The sequence below is a fragment of the Equus asinus genome, chromosome 16 (assembly GCF_041296235.1).
Source record: "Equus asinus isolate D_3611 breed Donkey chromosome 16, EquAss-T2T_v2, whole genome shotgun sequence".
NCBI lineage: Eukaryota > Metazoa > Chordata > Mammalia > Perissodactyla > Equidae > Equus > Equus asinus.
The window spans coordinates 40,329,676-40,354,338 of record NC_091805.1 but is presented as its reverse complement, the minus strand read 5'-3'; the positions used below and the strand labels follow the sequence as shown (position 1 = coordinate 40,354,338).

Below are 24,663 nucleotides of genomic sequence, written 5' to 3'. Positions count from 1 at the left end.
TTCCTCTGGGCACCAGAAACCTTCATGCAAATATTTGTATTGTTTATGTAGCAGTTTAAAGATGATATGGGCCCTAACTCAGTCTCATCTCATCTACCTCTCTTGCCTTTGCTCAGTCTATTCAACCATCCTTGTTTTTTGTGGTTCCTCAAACACACTCTTGCCTCATGATATTTGCCTTTGCTGACCCCTCTGTCTGCAATGTTCTTCCCCTAGATATTGGTAATGTCCATGTCCTCACTTAATTTAGGTTGCTGCTTAAATGTCATTTTTTCATGACGTCTCATCTCAACTCTATCTCAGGTGGCATCAACCGACCAGCACTCTCTGTCTTTGTGTCACCATCTGACACATCCTTTTGTTTCTGTCAGCCACCTACCGCTAGGGTGTGAGCCCCATGAGAACAGGACCATCGTGTTCTCCTCTGTATCCTGGCACTTGAACCATAACCATTCCTAGCATATAATAAGTCCTTGTAAACACTTGGAGAATAAAAGAATGAACTTAGCAGTGGCTTTTTTTCTTCTTTAAATTCGGGTCTATAGATGGTGTATTAGTTTGCTAGGGCTGCTATAACAAAATACCACAGACTGGGGGCCTTAAACAGCAGAAATTTATTTTCTCACATCCTGGAGGCTGGAAGTCCAAGACCAAGGTGTTGGCAGGGTTGGTTTCTCCTGTGGCCTCTCTCCTTAGGCTGCAGATGGCCATCTTTCCATTGTCCTCATGCCTTTTCTCTGTGTGCATGGGTTCTTAGTGTCTCTTTTTTGTTCATTTTTTTTTAAAGATTGGCACCTGAGCTAAAAACTGTTGCCGATCTTCTTCTTTTTTTCCCTTCTTCTCCTCAAAGCCCCCCAGCATGTAGTTGTATATTCTAGTTGTGAGTGCCTCTGCTTGTGCCATGTGGGATGCCGCCTCAGCATGGCCTGATGAGTAGTGCCATGTCCACGCCCAGGATCTGAACTGGTGAAACCCTGGGCCGCCGAAGGGGAGCATGTGACCTTAACCACTTGGCCACAGGGCTGGCCCCTCTTCCTTTTCTTATATGGACATCAGTCCTGTTGGATTAGGACCCCACCTTTATGACTTCATTTAACTTTTAAAGGCCCTATTTCCAAATATAGTCACTTTGGGGGTTAGGGATTCAACGCACGAATTTGGGGGAAGCATAATTCAGTTCGTAACAGATGGGAAAATGCTGCTACTTAGAATGACACACTCTTTACCCTGGCCTCTATGATGAGTTTTCTAGAACAGCACTTTTTGTATCAGGATCCTATTCCTTCATGCTGAAGCCGGGCATGACCGTAGCTAATGGAGGAGCTTCTACGGTGCCCAGCCTTCGTGAATCCTCTGCCCTGTGCCCTCTGTTATTCCTGTCCTTTGCCACCTCCGCACTGGGGAGGTCTCCTCCTTGCCTGGAGCCCTTGGCTTGATCACTGCTGGCATTTGTCTTTGATTACTTGCCCCTGGAAAGGTTGAGGGCTGTAGCCACTGATGGTCTCTCTCCCTGAGAGGTCTGAGTCGACATTTTCTTGGCTACCACACCTCCTGCTCACAAACAGTGCTCTTCCACATGACACAGTGGGGCTGTGGTTGGGGTGGTGTTACATACCCTTTGCTGGAGGCGTTTCTGCTTGGAATCCAAACTTAAAACAGACCCTGCATTTGAGCAATGCTCAGGGTGGTCTCATTTCAGCACTTTTTGTCCAATATCTTAAGTGAGCTTTGCCGTGTCTTGCAGATACAATGTTGCTAGGTCAGGGTCCAGTGTGGAAACCAGGGGGCTAAATAGCCACACAGCACAGCCAGAATGGATGTTTATGATAGAGATTCTGAGGTACAGGTTGGGCAAAGGAGAAAGTACCACCCTATCTGGGAGAGGTCAGAGAAGGAACAAAGTTCCAAATTCTTTGACACTTCTCCCGATGAAAGGCAGAGTCCGTGTCCCCTCCCCATGAACCTGGACTAGCTTGTGACTTGTTGAGTGATATCATGTGACAAAAGTAACACTAAATGCGTTCTGAAGCTAGGTCATAAAAGGCATGAGGCTTCTATCTTGTTCACTGGAAGACTGTTGAGCCTCTAGATAAGATGTCTGACTACCCTATGGCTGTTATGTCAGAGAGTCCACCTGTAGACACTCTGGTTGATGGTCCCAGCTGAGGTCAGCCTTCAGCTCCCCCAAGAATGTGCCAGACATTTCAGCGAAGAAGCCATCTTGGCAACAGATCTTCTAGTTCCAGCTGCCAGTCCTCTGTCATTTGAGTCACTCCCAACTGGAGGAGAGACAAGCCATCCTTGCTTGTCCTGTTTTACTCCAATAAGTTTTGGGGTGGTTTGTTATGCAGCAATAGTAACTGGAACAGGACATCAAAAAGCAGGCACTTCAACTGGGTCTTAAGGGATGAGCTCACCAGATGGACACAATGGGGAAGTGCATATCAGGCAGAAGGGACACAACTGCAGAGGCACATAGAACATCTGAGTCTGATGTCTTCAGGGAATTGCCATCACTGGTACTCAGCTGGGGCACAGGTTGGCAAGAGGACTCAGCTGGAGCAGAGGCTGGCAATAAGATGAGGCTGAAGCAATACAGAGACCAGATGACAGGGAGTCGTCTATGCCTTGCAAAGACTTCATCATGCTTGATTCCATGCAGGCTGCTGTTCCACAATTCCTGATGACTTATTCATGTTGTTATGATTTATTTGTGACATTAATTGTTACATAATACTTGAGATACTACAGAAACTAAAGAAGCTCTTTATTTCCTATGTCACTGACCACACGCTTCTAATTTTGCTGTTTTGGCATTTTAATCACAAGTGTAACTGTCTCGTCCTTGAGTGTCCATTACATTGTCCCCAAAAGAAAGGGTGAGGGTATCTGCCTTCGGGAATGCTATCACTTCAAGGGGACAGAGTGGACCGGGGCTTGGGGGTGTCCTCAGGGGAAAGCTAAATCTCCATCACATTTTTTCTGAACTTACCATCTCCTTTCACTTTTCATGGGAACAAAAGCCCTTTCCCCTGCTGGAAAGGAGCCCCCCGATTCTGTATTCTTGTTGAGGCAATTTCAGAAGTACCTCGCTCTGTGCTGCAGGATATTGTAGTGCGTTTCTATAACACATTTAAAGGCTCACTCTTTAAAATTGTCACGTCTGGAGAGCCCTAGATAAGTCAGCAAGGACACAGACGTGATCACTCTCTCCTGCCCCTAGTATTACAGGCAGCTATCAATTCCAGTTCATTTAGGCTCACCCAATCCCAGCATCAAAAGCCATTTCCATATTATTACACCAAACTGGAAATTACAGAGGCTGTGTATTCCTCTGCAAAGTCCCCAATTTAGGCTTATAACTTAGCACTAGGTTATTAGTGACATGCATCATTATTCTCAAGATACGTTCTATCTGCAAAATTTCGTTCTCAAATCCTTTGGAAGACCTCAGCTGTGCTGTTCCAAGTCTTCGCTGGGCAAGCTGCACGGTTCATGTTAATGCGCTCTTACCACGGGCTTTAAAATTAATTTTTGATCATTGATTCCTTGCATTGACAGCCCCCTGAGCCCTTCTAGTGGGTAGAGAAACATCACAGAGCAAGGCCACAGAGTGAGTTAGTGGGCAAGCTGGTGTTAGAAGCAACGGGGCTTTAATTAAGTGAGCTCTCACAGGGCCTCAGAGAGTCTGTGTGGAAGCTACAACCCTGAGCTGACAAGAGCAATGAGAATCTTGTTTCTGTTTTTCTTTTAGTCTGGATGTAGCGTATTTCGGTCAAATAATTCAATTTAGGAAAAACCAAATATTCAAGTTGAGGAATGATACATGCAACCAGCTCAACTGTATTGATTGCTTTATTGAATCAAGAAAGTAAACAAAAAAAGGTTTGACAATTTACCTGGTCCAAAATATTTAACTGCTTGCTCCAGAAAATCTCAAAGTTCTTTGTCAACTGTAGGATTCTATTATTTTATCATTTTGTCAGTGAAATTAGTTCAATTCAGAGGCCAGAATTTCTAATAGATAGCTAGAATCGCTTGAGTGGGAGAACCTAGTGAAAGACAGGCTTTTGCCTTATTTTATGGCTAAACTGAAAGTGTGTGGTTTCAGTTCACATTTCCTGAATGTGAACCTCGGATCAAATAGTTTCATGTACATTATCTTGTTTAATTCTCACCATAATCTGTGGGGTAAGGATCACAATGCCCATTTTTTTTCTTTTTTAAGATTGTCCCTCGGCTAATATCTGTTGCCAGCCAATCTTTTTCTTTTCCTTCTTCTTCTCCCCAAAGCCCCCCAGTACATGGTTGGGTCTTCTAGTTGTAGGTCCTTCTGGTTGTGCTACATTGGACGCTGCCTCAGCACGGCCTGATGACCAGGGCTAGGTCCACATCCAGGATCCGAACCAGCGTGAAACCCTGGGCCACTGAAGCATAGAGTGTGAACTTAACCATTCGGCCACAGGGCTGGCCCACACAGTGCCCATTTTAACATTAGGTAACTGAGCCTCAGGGAAGGGGAATTAGGTTAAGCCCCATGAGCTTCCCAGTAGATTTCAGTGAGGTTTTTAATTAGCTTAAACCAATGGTTCTCAAGGGGTGATGTCTCCACCAGCAGTATCAACCTTACCGGCAAACTTGTTACAAATCAAACCCTCACGCTCCACCCAAGACCTACCGAGTCAGAAACTCCGGGGGTTTGTTTCAGCAGACTGGTCTCCTGAAGCCTCCAGGTGATTTGAATGCACACTCATATCAGAATGATTCGCTCAAGGGCAAAGCATAACAAAGATTGAGAAATACAGATGTTTCTATTTTAAGACAAGGAACTGCATACCAATATGTGAAATTAGAAGAGGTAAATTGGGATACACTGATCACATTGTAAAAGACCATTTTCTTTTTAAGAAGCATACACCACAAGTTTTTTGTTTTGTTTCCTTTTGCTGAGGAAGATTCACTCTGAGCTAATATCTGTTGCCAATCTTCCTCTTTTTGGTGGCCACTGAGGGGTGGTGTAAGTTCGAGCCCGGGAACCAAACCCAGGCTGCAGAAGCAGAGCGCACCAAACTTAACCACTATGCCACAAGTTGTAATTAGAAATATTCCTCAAATGTGTTTAAAATGAGATTCAATCACAAGTCTTTAATGGATACACATTTTCTCTTCAGGAATTCAATTTGTTTTAGTTTTTATTTATATTACCTAAATCAGTAATTTACTTAAATTGCATTATTTAAACATAATGAGAGGTACACATACTCAAATTTATATTAGATTCTTGCTTCCATCATCTAGATCAGTGCCTGCCACATAATAGGTGCTCAATAAATACTTGTGGATGAACATATAGAACCCTATTATATTTAAGTCCTCTGTATGTGTGTGTAGGTCTGTACATGTAATGTGAGTCTTAACAATGATAATCTAATAGGAGAGATAACTGGTAAATCATAGTATAAATCACATGTAGCCAGAACTAAGTGATGAGTCAGACCGTTAAGCACAAGTAGAAGTAGCGACAATGACTTGGCAAAGTTTCTTGGAGTTGACTTGGGGTAGGATTTTTCAGGGTGACACATGTTGAAAGGCGTTCCAAGTTTTTTAAAATACCTAACTAAAGTCAAGAAGATGATAATGTGGAGGGTATTATCAGGCCTTGTTGGCTGGAGTGGTGTACTGGGGCCAACGTGAAAGTAGGTTTTGAGTCCAAGGCTGTGGAGTGAGTACTTACCTTGAAAGATTGTTGACTGGAGCGATGAGATCATGGAAGTACTATCTCATGAAAATCTTCCTTTAGGAAGAAAGAATTTGAATTAATGAGTCCAACTATGGAAATCCTAAGGCCTTTTGCGTTCAAAATGCTATATCTCTATTATGGAAACTTATTCAGGCATTGCCTTATGCTCACATTTTGCATTTGTCTACTGAATTTTTGTTGCTAAGTCACATTTTGCTCTCTTACACTCATCGTATACATACATAACTTTCTAGAAGCAATTAAATTTACAGAAAGAAAAATATGAATCAACAATGTGCTCATAGGTTGCATTAATAGAATGACAGTGTATTATTTAGAATAAAGATGGCAAAAATACTTAACACAGTACCTGACTCAAGGTTTTCAGTAAAGATTAGTTGTGTTGCTGCTAGTGCTATTATTTTTTATAACCATTAGTATTCTCCTTGTTGACATTGTTGCTGATATAAGCTCCATTTTTATGTCATGTGTCACATTGGAAAAGTTAAAAGTTTTGCATTCATTTCTGCAGAGCACTTTTAGAAGTTAGGGCAAGATCTCTTGCTGACAATTTCCAGAAAAATCTGGAAATGTGGAACCGGAGCTTGAAAATATCATCATGATTATCCCATCATGGTCATCAGCACTTTATACTCTTTCTACACTTTAAAATTTACCAAGTAACTTCATGTTCATGAGCTCATTTTCATTTTCACATTAACATTGGAGAATGAATACTAGAGCCCCATTTTACAGAAGGGAAAATCAGGTATCTAGAGCGGAGTGTCCAATAGAAATAGAATGTGAGCCACACATGTAATTAAAAAAGCTCTGGTAGCTTCATTAGAAAAGCAAAAAGAAACAGTTAAAATCAACTCTAATAATATATTTTATTTAACCCAGTATATTCAAAATATTTTCATTCCAACATTTAATCAATATGAAAGCTATTAGAGCGAATTCACATTCTTTTCTTTTCTCATCTGTTTTATACTAAAACTTTGAAATCCAGTGACTGTCTTACATTCACAGGACATGTCAGTTTGGACTACCCATATTCAACTTCTCAGTAGCCATAGGTGGCTAGTGGCTACCAATTTGGACAGAGCAGATCTAGAGGACGCAGTGGAAATGCAAAGAAGTACCCCAAATAGTCAGAACAGTGCCCACAACACGGGGACTCCTAAAGACAATTAGAAAGACCTTTGCTCCTGATCTAATACCTGTAACCCAGAATAACCATAAAAACGAAACAAACCAACCAAAAAGAAAATGACTTCGTGCCATTCAACTCAAGTGTGTTCCAGTGTCACACATATTTTATTTTTTAAAATGTGAGGACAAGTGTAGGAAAGAAACAGTTTGAGCCCCTTCCAGCAAAATGTCTGCAATAGAGAAATCAGAGTGGACTGTGCTTCTCAAAATGCTGAGAACAGAATCAGAACCCACATTATTTCAGACTTTTTCAGAGTGAGATCATATTTCCGGTGGCGGAATCTGACTAATGGGGAGGGACTTCAATCTATGGGGTAACATGCTCTAATAGATGAGTCTCAAATCAACCAAATGCTGTCTGCCTTTAATCAGAGGTGGTGCTCACTCACTGTCAATAATACAGGTATGTGATTATAAATGCAAATATGTTGTATGCGTTGAAGTGACAATTTCAGAGAAATATGTACACATTCAGATTGAATGAAAAATGATATATATCCAATTGCCAGAATTTAGTTATCATTTAATTGGAATTGATAATGAGGTATGAGGCTTTTATTATCAAAATATTAATGCAAATATTTAAATTATTCAGAAACAGAGATAATCCCGAGAGCTTTATTTGGGACCCTTTACTGGAACCAATATCTTTCAAACCCTAAAGGAAGGTTGACCCAGGGGATGTGAGTGCCACTGGGCTTACACGTAGCCATGAGAAATACAACCAAGTTGTCATGACACTTCAGTCATTGGGCACTCATACTACACTCCTGATTTGGACCATTTTCAGTTTTACTTCATGCCGGGCTTCCAGAACAACCACGAACATGTTAAAATATATATCTAAGAAGGGGAGTATAGATGCTCTAAGCAGCTTAGGAGAGAGAAGGTCAGTATGAAATGAATGCAGAGCTGATTGCTGGAAAACTTGCTTTCAAATACCTATGTGTTATTTTCACTCATGCCCTGTCAACAATTTATTATTTAAAGAGAACTTCCATAGTTAAGGTAAATCTTAATCTTAGATTTTAGAGCAGCCATGCTTACATTTTTAGGCCTTTTATAAATTAAAACAAAATAGAGAGTTTAATAGATCCTTTGCTCAGGGAAAAAAAATCACACATACACAAAATCTTACACACAATTTAAAGCACTTCAGTGCTAGAATCCCTCCACTGCCCTCCCCAAATACGGTGTGAACTCCAGGTGTGGACGTCCCATTTTAAAAAGTCACTTACTGTAATGTGTTGTGCTAGGTTTATTTGGCAGAATGAGAACCATTGATCAGAATGCATTTAGATTTGACTGCTTCCCCAATTATGAATTGTAATTACACAGGATGTAAACATGAGTTTAAGTGGTTGTAAAGCTGCTCCAATACTTGTCACACTATTAATTTAATAAACTAAATATTTAACTGGGGGTCTTCATAATTAGGCATTAACTGACTGAAGGATTCTTGCAAATATCGTCATCCTGTGTTTGGCTCCTTTTTTTTCCCCCAAAGGGAGAGAAAAAGAGATGGGGAGTGATGACACTAATCTTTGCCTTTAGGTGTTTATCACACCGTGAAAGCCAAAACAATTACTCAGGGCTTCATGGGAGGCACAACTGGTAAATAGCAAAACTTGCTATTTCCTTGGAGAATGTTTCCTTGCCTTGTTTCACACTGGCAGAGGGAAAACCATTCCCCGACAGGCAAGGCCCTCCGTCAGAGCACAAATAGACACGAACAAAAATGACATTATGTTCTTGCCTGCTTGGGGCAGAAAGAATCACCTATTCTTAACAGGACTTCAGGTGTGTGATTTTCTGCCATTTTCCGTCTTTTATTAGATTAGAATGACTGCCCCTTGTAAGAGCAAGGCTGCAGTGTGCTCCTACCAGGGCAGGGCGGCTGGGGGATACACACCATGGTACATGACGTCTTCCTGTAACTTGATACATTCTTGCCACGCAGGAATTTCAGTCTATTCAGACAGGTGTAGGAGGGGTAGTAATTATTTTTTCCCTTTTCTAGTCATTCTTTTTCCCCGTAGAATTCATAGTTCACTAATTAAATAATAGTTAAAAGTGACACCTCTGAAAAAATGGGACTAGGTTAAGAAAATGGGTATTATTTTTACTTCCAATTCTCTGCAGTTTGCTTCAGCCAGCTTAGCTAAATCTTTAGTGTTTACATAATTAGGTCTCACAGAATAATGGCCCATTTTACCAGCTATCACTTCAGGTTAATAAAAACATCACATAATTTTAAATGTTACTACTCCATTTTAATTCATTCATCAATTACAAAAAGCTCTTGGGTAATGGAAGAAGGTAGAGGGTAGACGGGGGATTCTAGCCTTTGTTAAATGCTCCACTACATAAATCTAAACAACATCCCCTAAAATCATTTAAATTTTCATGGTAGATTTGTTTCGGGACCTACTCTAAAAATGCCCTTAGAAACAGAATTTTTCTGCCATAGCACATCTCAAATAACTGTATTTTTTTCAATATTACTATGCTTTTCACAGATGTTCTTTTCTAATTTCTAGTTAAATGCAATAATATGATTTATACAAGGGATATGTCTGTTTCTTACGTATTTGATTCTTCAGATGCAAAACGAAGATGGCAATACGTGAGTCACATCTTACCAGGTGTTGTGAAGAGTAAAAGTTCTCTATTTTCTCAAGATTGTTGGTGAAAATCCAAAATATGCTAGCTGGCACTCAATTCTTTCTGGCATCATATTAATTATATGTGCAATTTATGTTGGGAATTTGTTGGCATCTGTCTTAGGTAACTAAAGGGAAAAATTTTAGTATAAAAGAGTGAAAATATAGTTAAAAGTGAAAAATTCTTCTACATGGAAATGGTCAGAACTGTTGGAATATTTGTGCCAGATGAAGATTTGATATTTCTTAGGATGAAAATTGATTAGAATCTAGTCCTGATTTCCTGAGGCAAAGAAAGAATTGTTCACAACCAGACATTTGGATCAAAACTCTGGGGGTATTCCTTATCTACATTTTTTATTTCTATATATCACTAAGGCTGTCTATTAGATTTTGTAAAAAAAAAAATCATGCAATTTTATCTGGTTATTTGTATTGTTCTAAAATGCAGCTTAGTCATTGCCACCATCACCACCCTTATCAATAAAGACTGGGAATAAAAATGGTGGGTAAAGAATTTTAGTTCAGATTTCTGAAGCTGAAGCTTTCAATTGCACCACATCATAGATACATAGCGTCCCATATGTAACAAATATATAGAACACGTAGTTCAAAGTTCCCACAGATCCTGTGCAATCCTGTGAGCAGAGAAACTGTTAAACAGGTATTTTACTTAGTATTTAACAACAGGTGAAGTAGAGCAACCCATTTCCCATATAGCCCAGAGCATCCCGTTTCAGAATTCAGGGTCTTTACATTCCAGTAATACTGCATTATTGATGGCGGAGAGTGAAGACAATGGGACGAAAGATCTCATTTCAGGATTTCCTCACAGCAGCCCCCAGTCCATCCAAAACTTCTTATGGTCCAGTAAGGAAAGAGGTCTGAGAAAACGCAAGGCGGAGCATTAACTACAGGAATGGTTGGCCTGTGGCCCATATGCCTTCTCTCAATCTGTACCTTTCTTTACGTTACCTGGGGGAGTGATTTGTACCAACAATTTGACACAGGGCACCTCATGAAGCATTTAGCTCCAGGCAGAGGCCAGGACAAAAGTACCAGTGGCAGCCCATGTGCCATATGTCTAAATATTTAAAAGCTATACATCAAGCTAACATAGTGTTAAATAAAATATGTTCCATCTTGCTACTCTGACACAAACACTTTTACAAGTGGACACCAGGTATAGATTCAGGATCCTTAGACTGCTCAGCATTGTGTACTGGACCCTGGCTCTGAGGCGGCCCTAGTCTATTTCCCTCCCACCACTTTGCCCCTACTTTCGGATCCCTGAGTTCTGGTTTTTCACCGCAAGGAACTTCTCACTCGGGTGTGAATTTCCCAGCTTATGTTCCCAGACCTGAGTCACCAACCTACCCACACATATTCACCCTTGCCACCCCTCACACCCAGGGATGTGCACTCACGATGCTGCCTGCCTGCTTTCAGGAGTTTGGACTCCCAGAAGAGGTGCACACTTACCCTAAAAGTGGACTGAGGACATCTGGGTAGGGAATTCTTGGTTCCTGGCTACTGAGACAAAGTGAGAGGAGGGTCAGAAGGAGCCCCTCCAAGCAAGGGCCCCTCTTTGTGGGGACTAAAGTTCCCTCTCTAGGCTGTGTACAGGGTCAGAAATGAATCACTCCCACATCATTGAGGGAAGTTTAATTACTTTGCTATAAGTACCAACACTTTCTATATAGCTAAACCTTTGGATAAAGATTTCTTTGAAGTTTTATGCTCATTAATGGTGACGGAAGGAATCATATTTTTACGTTGTGGTAAAGTTGACAGATTAACTCACATACATGGCTATATTAACCCACCTTAAGGGCTAATCCAAGTAGAGACTGAGCAAGAATTAGGACCTTAAGAACATGAACAATTTAGTACCCACTTTTCACCCCAATCTTGTTCTTTAGACATAATATTGTAGACGGAGCCAGCTTTGCAAGAAAGGCTGGAAAGCAGAAGATGAACAAAATTCACTGAGTCGGGGTTCCTTCAAAGGAATACACCCTAGAAGAACTGAGAATCCAGATTAAAAAACGTTTCATTTCCAATTGTTATATACCTAAAGGTGAATTTTTATTAAAAGCAGATCACATCACTTCAGGAAATTCAGAAAACTATATCTAAATACACTGAATGCAAGATATTCCTCATCAATTGAGATTCTTATAGCTTCATAAAGATAAAATGCAGATGAGTTGATTTAGATCAGGCCTTCACTAAATTTTAGAATTAGCTTTTGGAATCCCACGTATTGAAGTGTGCAGCCTGATTCCTGAGCATCGTGACAAAGCTGAGTGAATAAGGATAAAGTGCATCGTTGCTGGAAATAACACAGTTTGCCTTTGGTTTGTGCTAATAAATTCTAAGACAACTTAAATTCCAATTTTAATATTAGAAACCCACCTCATTATAAGGAATCTCAAACTCTGTATGTTATTGGTATTTTCGTGTGTATTCTTTGGTGAGCCTGAAATATAATTTGCTGTTTATATTTCTAATGTAAATCTCCAATTTCTGGTTGGCCACTCTGGCATGAAGCCAGAGCTCTAATTTATTTCCATCTTTTCTTATTTCTTACATCAAAAGAGGCTGGTTGGTTTGAATAACAAACATTCAATTGACTTAGACGTGGGGTGGCAGGCAGCACAGACATTACCTGTTTACCTTTTATTGCCTTCTTCGATTCGGCTTTTCTGGGAACAAAACCAGTAAGATACGCTGCTCCTTCATCTAGTTTTTACCCAGGTTATTTATCAGGAGACATTTCCTCCCTATTTCAGCAAGGAGTGGTGGCGGGGCGAAGAATTCAGACTGCAAGTAAGCCTCCGACCTAGTGCTATCATAGGTTACTGCTCTTCCGAGTCATGCAGGACTTTCTTGTCCTCAAGACTCTGGCTTGGGCTGATAATTGTTTTTGATTCCAGGAGATGCTGCTGTTCACACATTTGTAACCTGTCGGACAACAGTGTGCTGGGAATGGAACACACGCTGTTTTAGCCACTTTGAAACTTTGCAGTGGTCCTCCCCCCGACCCCCTCCCCTTGCTGTCTTGCACAGTCATTGGCCTAATAAAAGGCAGAAACAAGAATTTACTACACCTTGGGCGGTACTTAAAACAAACTTTATTCTTGGGAACAGCAGTTATGTCTACTTGCTGCTGTATGTTTTGATATTTCCTCTAAATACTTAGTCTTAATATATTCAAAGTCAAATTGCTAATCACTCAATTTCCCTGTGATTTTCCTGGGTCCCCAGGCTGCCTCTTATGATACTCCATGTAAACACTGTATTTGGAAAGATACATAGATCAGCATCCCTAGAGTCACATGATCACATCAATCTGTGAAAATAGCATGACTTAAAAATAAAAGTCTCTTAATACTCTGCCAACAGGCTTTGGCATAATCTTGGCAATCACTTAGATTTCTTTTTTTTTTTTTTGCTGTTATAATTTTTCCCAAGTGGAAATAGTCTCACATTTTGCAGACGTTGTCCAAGCTAGTGAACATCAATCCGTCTTCCTGGGTACTAAATTCGTCAGCTGAATGTATTCAGTCCACATAGAAATCAGTAAAGTGAGTGTGGAACGGCTTGGTGGCTGCTCCTTTCATCTTAAGAAATTGCAATACAAATTCCTGAAATCGTTTATGCAGGAATTTTTATTCTTTAAATCTTCCAGTGTTAAAGCAACAAGAAAACACTTAGAATGTCCTTTGGTGGAATCTTATTACACTTGTTATATATGTAAACTGATATTCTTTGATGCCAGCACGTTCGTTGCCCTTACAGAGAAATCTCTGCACAATGAAACAAAACAGAACAGAAGAGGACAAAATAAAATTGTCAGTCTTTGCTGATTCGAATTAGATACATTAACAGATTGTCTGGTAACACAAATTGGCAAGAATACAAAAAATCTACATATTACAGTATTTCAAGAAAAATAACTTCATTTGAATACAAAAGGATAGATACACTTTCTCTTTTCCTATAGCCACTCTTGGACAGTGGATGTGTGCCCGCACTGGGATGACTCAGTGCTGCTAAGATATATGGGGTATGACTGGCTTGAGCTTTCGGAGGGGCTGTTACACATGTGCATTACTAACATCAGACAAAGAAATCTTTCAACCAACAAGGGTTACAGAGCAACGTTCACTAAAGCACAGGTTGGAAGGGATTCAGGGACTGAAGCAGGCCAATATGGCAGCTTGTAACAGATTTCCTTATACCCACAATGCACTGCCAGCAAAGAATGCTTCTATTTGGTTGGTCCACACACTGGGCCGAGTGGTGCTGGGGCGCACCACGCGAGAGTAGCAAATGTTTTTAGGTCGGTTGATTTGTTTTTCGTCTTTCCTGTTTGGGGGGCTGTCACAGCCTTTCCCATCGGCAATAAGCTCTGCAGCTGGCAAAGTGATCTGCAGTGATAGCAACAGCTGCCAACTCCTCTGGAGTCAGAAATTAACAGTCTTGACTCGGATGTGCTGTCCACGGCTGATAAATATGGCTTAGTTCAATTAGGCCTTCTTAGTTTGTACACTGTGTTTGAGTGGGGGTGTCTGAGTGTGCGTTTCCTATGTTAGCAGCAAATGCTTGGGTGGTGTTGGTTTCCCCATGGCACAGGCCCGTCTGGTGGCTGGATGCGACGCCTAGAACACCAGGGGGCTGGCTGTCCCCAGCAGAGCGGTCAGCAGCAGCAGCGCCGGGGAGCCTCGCGGGGCCGCCCCCTGGCCCGAGTCGGAGCCGCAGCTGCCCGCCTCCTCGCACCGCAGCTTCTCGCACAGGATGCCCGTGTATGCGGCCGGGCACAGGCAGCGCACGTTGTTGTGGCATGTCCCTCCGTTCTGGCAGTGCAGGAGCTCGTTGTCGCAGACATTCGCTGCAGAACGAGGGGGAGGATTGGGGGGGGCAGGGAGGAGAAGCAGAATCAATTTAAGTTCATCTGGTACATCATGTTTTCAGCTTTAAAAAAATCTCCATCGATTTTGCGCTTCCCCCTCCCCTCCACAAACTAAGCATGTGACTCCGATTTCCAAACAAATGTAGTTTGCTGCCTTTGTTTTTATCTTATTAGTCCCTTTCATATAGATTTTTGCTGCAATCTTGGATATTATCATTGTCCATTTCAGGCTATCGAATACAAAGTAATGTAATACTCGGAGTTTGGCAGTATCTTCTCTTCATGGAACTGAGACCTGTTGTGATCTCCAGGGTTTTTGAAGGACAAGTGCCTGATACAAGAACGCAGAGCTTTGAAGCCAAATGAATGGTAACTAAGATGCAAAGCATATTGCTACAATGACCAAGAACCTCTAAGGCGCGGGCCATTCTCCCTGCAGGGGAGTCCTGCCGCTGCATGCAGAGAAGCGGGATGAGGGAGGGGATGGGACTCGGGCAGGCAGCATGCTCCAGCAGGCAGCAGCCAGATCGGAAGAGAGAAAGCTGTCTCATGGGAGGAGTGTGCGGAAGAGCGGTCACATTTGCCCCGACAGCCTCTTAGGATATTTATCACCTTGTAAATATGGGAAGTAGAGTCCAAGGTTACCTTGATTTCTGGGGATAATAATAAATGCACTGGTGTGAAACCCTGATTACCAAAATTTCACTGTGTCCATCAATTAATGGAATCAGTTTGCACAAATCAAGCAAGCAATTCCAGATAGTAAAATTCATTCACAGTCCTTGTCATGTAACTTTCATCTCTAATAATTTCTTATTTCTTCAAAATTCTGTGGTTATCCTCATTAATTCCGTGTCTCTTCTTCTTTTAGATAATCAAGGTTTCACTGATTTAGCAGAATGTTAAATAGAACCCCGGGAAGTTAAAACAACAAAGAGTAAAGGAGCCAAGAACACTTCTCAGCACATACGCTGCTTAAGCACTTAATATATAGAGCCGCTCTGGAAGGGGGTGGGGCAGAGCAGAAAAAGTACTTTTATAAATTATAATATTTTTCATTTTTTAAAAAATGTCATGGTCAAATTTCCCGAGGGGTACTACATGAATTAAACATACACACACACACACACACATGCACTTATTATTCCTATCAAGTGCAAGTCATTAAAAAAAATAACCCCCATCTCCCAAGTAATAATTCAATGGAGAATGTTGCTTTGTCCATTAATCATGTTCAATAGTCATGTCACCTTCAAAAGAAGCTTCTTACACACAAACATGCTAATGCTCTGTGTGCAAATGAGCTGAGAAAAGACGGTGGATGCTCACAGAGTTACTAACAAAGTGCCCTACACAAGGCCCTGTTTTACCACCTTCCACAACAATTCCTCAGCAGCCTCTAACACAGTTGCGTAACATCTTAGTCTAATTTTCAAATGTACCCATGCCGGCTATCTGTAAATGTCAGAAGTGACTATAAAGGCCTACTAAATCCTTCAGGCTCAGAATATTGATATACAAGGTAGTGTTCCAGGGGTTCTCATGATGATATAAGCTTCCTGTCATTGGGTGGCTAAGAAATCATGAATATTAGACCCAAATTATAGTATTTTAGGAGTCATGTGAAAAATGTTAAGACCTGGACCTGTGAGACAAAGTCTGCAAGTGGAGAATAGTTAAGCTCATGGTCAAAACTGACAAAAGGCCTCTTTTGTTTGGTTGTGAATTCAGAAAGCATCCATCGGTTTTCGGGATTTTGTTTTGCTTACACTTCAGGAAATATCTGTTTAATTGGGGCAACATGGACTAAACAGATCCAAATAACTGTTTCCACTTAAAGTTAAAGATTGTCAGCATCTCTTGGTCCAGGCAGCAGATTGCTGAATGGAATATTTCCCTTCACTTGGACACTAGAGGGAGGGAAATATCTGTTCCATCAATATCGATAATTGCTTGCCTTGAATAATTGAGAAGAAATCAATAGTTAATTAAATATCACTCCCCTTAAAAAAAAAAAGCTATTTTTCTTTTTCTTGGACCTGAATGTAAATCAGTTGTTCAACAGAGGTTTCTTTTTTTCGAGAAGCTGGTGACTAAGTTAAAATTCAGTATCTTTCCTACATTTAAATAATCTACTAGTTGATGTTGATGATTGGGAGAAATTTAATAAATATACAAGGAACAGATGTGACCCAGGATTAATAATCTCATGAACTGGGGGAAGATATTTTCTGTAAGAGATGAACAGAAAAAATGAAACCTAGAATATATTTCATTACTTTAGAATTCACTATGAGATGTATTACATTCGGTACCTTGATTGTGCTGTTCAGTAAATACAGAACTTCACCATACGCACAGGACTCTGTTGGAATCATGTACTAGAAGCACATTTAAACCTAACTACGGAGCTTACCTGCTATTCATAAATTTATGCTCCATCTTCATGTCATTTTGAACCAAACTTGTGGTGCTTAGTGAATAAACTAGGTGGTTAACCAATATCATTGAGCTCTTCTTCAGCATATGAAACCTTGTACTAAACATCATGAAGAAAACAAGAAATATAAAGCATGATCTCTGCTCTTATGGAGTTCAAGTCTGGCTGGGAAGATAAAATATATACAAGAAATGATCTAACCTGAATTTCATTAGAATGCCTTTATCAAATACATCCAGCTCAAACAATGTCTGTTGTGTGCCAGGCACCCTGCTAGACTGTATGGTTATAACTCTACCAGCCCTAAAGGAGCTCACAGTTTGGCAGAAAACAAACAAATAAACAAATATATACAGAAATAATTATGATACAATATAAAAAAACACTATAAAGGAAGCATTTGCAAACTGCTAGGGGAACTCAGGTGCTGGTGTAAATAATTATTTAGGGGAAGATTAGAGAAGATTATAGAAAGGAGGTTGTATTTGAACAATGGTGTGCATCAGGCAGATATGGGTAGAAAGAGCATTATAGGTGGGGAAACTGTCCGGGTAAAGGCAGGGAGACATGAAAGTACATTGCGCTGGTTATTAAGCAATTGTCTCTCAATTCTAAACCCACTGTTCTGATGTTAAGGCTGGAACCCTACAAGTTGTCTCCTGGGTTCTACCAACAAGGAGCACTGGAGGGAGTGGAGACAGTAGGAGGAAGGAAGAAGAGATTTCCTTTTTCCTGTTTGATGGCTCTTCCTAACAGTATTGCCCCAGAAATGGCCCTTCATCCCAACAGCAGCATTTGGTTCCAGTGCTCAGCTTTATTCAGAACCAGCTTCATCTCACCCTTATAGGTTCCTGCACCAACCTGGCAGGATTCCTTCCCTAGAGGTTTGAGCCTCAGCTCCAAGGGGCCCCTGCCCAGCATTTTGGAGGTATGAGCAGCAGCCAGGTATTACCCCTCCTCAGAGATGCAGGTCCAAGATCTGTGGGATCTCCCCTCCAAACTTCTAGTTTCTAATAACCCCATCCTCTTTTCTGTAATCGCTGAGTCCAAGAGTGATAGCTGCTCCCTGCTTACACAGTTACTATCTCTGAGTTACTTCATTGTCCTATTCTCATTTTTAAATTCTAAAACACCTGTTTAACCATTTCCTTTAATAAATTCTCTCGGTTGAAATGCCTAGTGTGGTTTCAGGTTTCTGACTGGAGCCTGAGTGAGAGATGCATGGGACACATTAGTAAATGATGAATGGACTGGTGTGGCTAGAATGCTGGATGTGCACAGGGAAAAATGGAGACTAGAAGGGTAAGCTGTGGCCTGGTTGTGAAGGTTTTACATAACATACTACAGAGTTTGGATAACAGGCAATGGGAAGCTGTCAGAAACCTGTAAGGAGGGTGATGTTTTAAAGGAGAGAAAGAAAAAGGTGAGGTTAGTCCAGGGAAAGCACAGACTGGAGTCAAGGAGAGCGGATACTTCAATAGAATGGGCTTGGTGTGGATTAGAGCAGTGGGGAGAGAGAGAGGGACAGATTTGGAGACAGGTTATTTGAAATGGGTAAGAGAGATTCTCAGGTTCCTGATTTTGGTATTTGGATGCATCATAATGTAATTTATTAAGAAAGGAAGATTGCGGGAAGAGTTTGGTCAGAGAAGAAAGAGAAATTTTTCTGGACCTATTGACTTTGACTTTGAGGGGGTCTATAGGCTCTTCTGGAGGGGTCTTGTTATTAGTTGGAGAAACTGGTTAAGGGTTCGAGAGGTCAGCCATGCTGGAGATACAGATTTGGAGAAGGGGTGGTAGTGGTCATTGTTACAAACAGTGAAGTGAAAGGAATAGAAGATCTTAATCTGGTAGAATATAGATTAAATAGAAATGAAGACTGTAGATAGAAAGCTGAAAACTATCAGCATTTAAGCCATAGGAAGAGAAAGACAGACCATGAAGGATGCTGAGAAGAAAAAACACCAACAAAACGCAGTATAAAAGCAATCATAGAAGCCTTCCTGCTGTGTTTGACTGTATCTAGGAATAAACAGACAGACTGGAAGAGTGTGAGACGAAGGGGACTTGGAGTTGAGTAAAGGAAATATGCAAAATAAGTATTGCACGTTCTTGATTGAATCTGATGGAAGGGATTTTGGAATAATTAGGAAAAGGATTGGAGAAATTTGAGGAATTAACATTTAATAGAGGTCTTTGGTTGTCAGTCAAAAGTAGTGGTTTTGTCTCCCAGGGGACATTTGAGAGTGTTTGGAGATGTGTTTGGTTGTCACACCTTGGGGGAGGGCATGCTACTGGCCTCTAGTGGGTAGAAGCCAGAGATGCTAAATATCCTGCAGTGTGCAAGACAGCCCCCCCACAGTAAAGAATTACTCTTCAATTAACGTTGGTGGTAAAATGATGAAGGCCTGGCTCAGGGTGTCAGCCATGGCCCTGAAGATGAGCAGTCGTCCTTATGTATACTGGTGAAAGGAGAATGAAGACACCTTGGCGATTCTAGATCAGAGAGACAGTGAGTTTTCAGGTGCAGAGCCGTGGGAGTCGGAGGTGACTGTAGGTACTTGAAGCTGAAATATAAAAGTGGATTATCTTCTTGGGGGAACAAACACAGGAGAGCAGGGCCTAAAACAGACTCTTCAGTACTGCTCACAATTAAAGGATAAGAGAGGAACCCAAATCACCCTTGTCACATAACTTGTTCTACCTTGCTCTGATAGAAACAGTAAAATCGGAGCTCGAGGAAACTTCAGAAACTATCTAGATAAGCTCTAGATGAGTGAACTGAAAGCATTTTAGGGCAGAACCAGAGCTAGAATCTAGGTCTCCCAATCTACGGATTCCTGCTCTTCACCTCGAGAAGAAGAGTCAGGAGAAACGCAGTAAATGGTGTTGCACGGTGCACATTCTATGCTCCTCGAGACAGTATAAATAACTCTTCTGTAGATCCTCAGTAGATTTTCAGTTGTCCTGGCCAGCTGCTCTGCTTTCAAAGTGCATTGAGACTAGGCAGAGGTCTTTGCTGATAGCATTAAATATCACATCACCTAGCATTCTACCACATTCTGACGTAGCTCCAAATACAAATCAGCTCATAAAATATACCCAAAATACATAAAATATAACCCAAAATATCAAAGGTCTAGGTTGGGAATGGCAAATACGTTGTGTATTTCCTCTTCCTCTCTGCAGAAGATCTAGCTACTTAATCATGGCACTCTCTTGCACTGAACTCCAGAACTCCTCTCAACATAAGCTTTCAGGTGTCCGTCACCAGTTGAGAGAACTGGCATGAGGATAAACTCCCATTTACAATCCTGGCATTATCTACATTTCATCTTGCATGTCATTGCAGATTAAAAATCCGATTGAGCGCTTCTATACAACATGCACCTTGAAGTTACCACTCTCTTTACTTGGGGCCCTTTGGTGTAGATTTTCCTAAAACTGAAAACTCTGACTTTATTTTGTGAAGTATTTATGTTAAGCATATCCCAATTCTTCCTTCATTGTTATTGACAATCTAAGCATATGCTATCTCAGTAAACAGTGCATGTTGAGTGTTTAAAAATTTTTTTTATTTTACTGTCTTTTTGGTGAGGAAGATAACGTCTGTTGCCAATCTTCCTCTCTTTTTTTTTTTTTTGAGGAAGATTAGCCCTGAGCTAACATTCGCCGCCAATCCTCCTCTTTTTGCTGAGGAAGACTGGCTCTGAGCTAACATCCGTGCCCATCTTCCCCTACTTTATATGTGGGACGCCTGCCATAGCATGGCTTGATAACTGGTGCATAGGTCTGCGTCCGGATCCAAACTGGCGAACCCTGGGCTGCAGAAGCAGAGCACGTGAACTTAACCACTTTGCCACTGGGCTGGCACCAGTGAAAGTTTATTTTTAAACTCCTGATACGACACTTGATCCAGTATTGGATGCAAATTGTTATTTGCTAGACACAATTCTTTTTATCACGATAAAATATGATCCTTGAATACAGGAAAAGCTAATATTAGTTTGGTAATAGCTTGACTACATTCTAAAAGATCATTTTGCTATTGATAAAAATAATTCATTTATAGTGAGTCCAATGGCACACCATATAACCTATCACTCCCTGATGTTTCAATATTAGGAATGCTTTCAAATGGAGTGACCAAGATAATCTGTGGCCCTTGAGAGATAAAATTATATATTAATGTTAGACCCAAACAGAGTTATGTGGGTAAAAGATGAAGTGTGGAATCCTGGTGAAAAGACTGAAGTCAGCAAGGTGTTATAACAGCTCTGATCACAGCTTCAGTAAGCAAGCCACAACAGCAGATAAAGAAGCTCCTACATTGCTACCAGTTTATAAAAACACTCAGAACTTTCACGGTGACAGAATTTCTTCCTCCCTCCTTCACTTCTTTTTCTTCTTCCTCTAGCTTGGCTAGTGAGAGTTACAGGGATGTAGGTGAATTGTTCAATTCTTTAACTTCTTTTTTGCAGATTTCTTGATTGTCATATACATTTCCTTTTCCCAACTGCAATCTATTGTCAAAATGTGAATTATGAGACCTTGATTCCTTTTCCCTCTCTTAATCCTTTCTGGAAGGAATGGAAACGCAGACCTAGAGAGGGATCCCATATGCTCATAGAAGGCACCAGCCAGGACCCAGTGCTGCTACTTTTTCGATTCTTCTTTTCTTTGGAGACTTGAAGGGTCACTTGTTCTCGTTATGATCATGATGATCTATTACATTACCAAAGGGAAGTGTTCTTTTCTCTGTTTGGGTCTTGTTCAAAGCTATACATTGAGGTTCACGCTGTCAGCGAGCTGCTATGCTTGAGCAATACCGGGTCTGTATTTATAGACTTGAAAGTTTCTCTTTTTGGCTTTGTCTGCTGCACTTCAAGGAATCAGTGCAATGCGTTACCATGACAGCCTTCCTCGATGGTTATATTAATAAAGTGACCTCCACCTTCACCACCTGAAGCAAGCCTAGGATTGCTGAGGGAAAGATGTTCCAAATTGTTTCGGTCCTTTTCACAGAGACGTCAAAGAGTAAATAACCTCCACCAAACTGGCTAGTAACAAAGGCACGCGCGCAACTTTCAGTTCTGATTTAGGCATTTGAGGGGTTGTGGCAGGGAGATGAAGAGCTGCGATTATGACCCATGCATTCAGCCTCGGTGGCGTGTTGCTAGGTTGTGAGATGTAAGACATAAAACAGAGCCTACAGGTCAGCTCCTGGGGTATGGAAGAAACTTTATGGACTGTTGTCTAATGGCCTTTTTTGGGAATTCTGGGTACACTACCTGCATTTTCCCCATCTTTTCTCACTTACGTCTGGCCATGATTGGTGGTATGGGGCAGTGGACAAAACATTCAGAGTCGTGAAACCCGAGTTCTAGTTCTGACTAGCCATCACTTTGCTGTAAGGCCTCGGACATATCGTGAAATCACTTAGCGACATCCATCCATTCATCCATCCATCATCCAACCAGGCACTGTTCTAGATGGTGGGCACAAAGTGTGAGCCAAGTGGACACTGCAGCGGCTTCTGTGGAGCTTAAATTCTAGTGACAGCTATAAAGTTAGAGAAAGAGTCTAAGTAGGTAGTTTGAAAATTCTCTTGAGCTTTATGATTTGCATGAATATTTTTCATGGAGAGTCTATCATCTTAAAAGGCAAAGGGTGAGGAATTCTCCTCTTTCTTGATCAAACAGGCGATAACAATTGGACTTCTTCTGCAACATTACCCATGCTGGTGATGACTCAGGGGCTGTTTCTGCTTGATCGGTGTTGCCTGCCAGTCTTCCCTGGCGCCCCAGGGAACAGGGATAGTTTTTCTCCTCACGTGCACTAAAAGCATGCGGCGGTCTGAAGAGCATTAGGTGAAGAGCTTGGGATTCAGGTCTGGTTTCTGTGGTTAATGGGCTGAGTGAACTTGGGAAAATCATTTAACCTCTTTATGCCTCTCTTTCCTCACTTCTAAAGCCAGGATAATAACACTTGTCCTATTCGCCCACCTCACACTTGTTGGGATCCTCAAGATGAATTATGTGGAGGTGCTTTAAAAAATATGAAACGCCACCTACGTATATTTTGTTACTGTTCAATACCTTCCCACTCCCCACTAAAGCTAGAAGGCCACGGTGGAGGAGCGAGGTGTTTATTCCTCCCTCCGCCATAATGATGAATTCATCACTACCTACCTAATTCAAGGTACTTGAGGTGACAAAGGAAGCAAATGTCCTCTCTCAAAGACAGCATCTGTCTATGTCCTCTGTGGGTGTGAATGTTGAGACAGTGTGGGGTCAAACATGCGATTCCTGAATATTTGAATTCAGCTGCTGCATACTCCACAAAGCCTTGCAAGGTCAGCCTGGACTGGCAGTGCCCGTTTTCTCAAACGTGACTTGTATACTCTCATTCAGTGTGCATTCTCCTGTACCAGTCAGAGTACATAAGGTGCGTTTTCAGAGTGGAGAACTCTGCCCCATAGCCCAGCTTTAGCCTCTGCAGTGCTGAGGTGGGGGGTGAGTACAGAGGCAAACAGTATCTAGGCTGAAACCTGGGAGCCATCAAGTAGAAACCTCCTTGTTTTCCTCCTCTCACCCTACGCCCCTGTCTGTGTCTGTATCCTTCTGGGGACAGAGGTACTGCTGGCATGATCCCTATGTCACAGCATCCAGTCTACTTTGTTTCAGTGTAATGAGGTCAAGGAGCAGAGCATAAGGGGAACAATGTGGAAGCTGTCAGCTGGGTGGTCATACATGTCTGGGATCCAGTACAGGAAGTTCTGACTTTAGAGAGCAGCCATTCTGTTCTTATTCGTCTAAATCAAAACAGCAATTATGAGAGTGACACTTGCTCTTGTCCGATAAAAGGAAACGCTACTCAAAACATTATTGAAAAACCACGTTCATTGGAAGGAGCCTATGTCGGCAGTAAGCAGTAACCCAGCTAGTGTGAAAGAGGTGACTCCAGAGCAGAGCAAGAGGCACTGTCCAGACACTCCCAAAGTCTTCAGCTGTTGCAACCTGAAAAAAGCCTTTGCTGGTGTTGAGAAGGAATTAATTCACTGAGAATCCCACAAGCCGGAGGCTGGGCACCTGTCCCAAAGCGATCATTAATGATGTATTGAAATCCTATTTAGGTCAACACCTTTAGACACAGACACAGGCAAGGTGCTCATAAAAACAGTGCTGAGAAATCATAGTTTCTCATCTGGTATCAGAAAACGCACTTGTCTAGTTTAATAAAAAGATGCAACCTCTACTCTGTTGCCCAAGGTGAAAGATGGTGTTCACTGGGAAGCGCAGTCACACACAACAGCAACACACATCAGGGTATAAACCACTGTCTCAAAGTACATGACCTTATGTCAGGTGTTTGACCAGTATGATTCCCCTAAGTATGGACATATACGTTCACATGTACCTTATGGAATACAAACCTTGGAAAAAGTACTGGAACAAATTGTACCACACTGTGACTAGTGTTTACCTCTGACTGGTAGGAGTGTGGGCGATTTTAGTGATTCTCACTTTCATCTTTACACTTTTCCCTCCTTCCAAATCCCCTAGAATAAATATATAGTCCTTTTAAGATATTAAAAATGTTAATAAAAGGAATTGTTGTTACTTGAGAAAATAAAAATATCTTTCACTGAAATAATAAAGGTAATTCATTTGAGAAATAAACATGT

General features: G+C 41.3%; 1 protein-coding gene across 9 annotated transcripts in view; it reads right to left on the bottom strand.

Annotated features, from left to right (window-relative positions):
- Positions 1-13,274: 13,274 nt before the first annotated feature.
- NTNG1 (netrin G1) overlaps positions 13,275-24,663 on the bottom strand; it is a 311,502-nt gene continuing 300,113 nt past the window's right edge. For all 9 annotated transcript variants that reach the window (XM_070486944.1, XM_070486947.1, XM_070486948.1 and 6 more), the window contains one exon: positions 13,275-14,515. In XM_070486944.1, the coding sequence (XP_070343045.1) occupies positions 14,286-14,515 (230 nt within the window). In that variant the 3' untranslated portion in view covers positions 13,275-14,285. The remainder of the gene's footprint in view (positions 14,516-24,663) is intronic.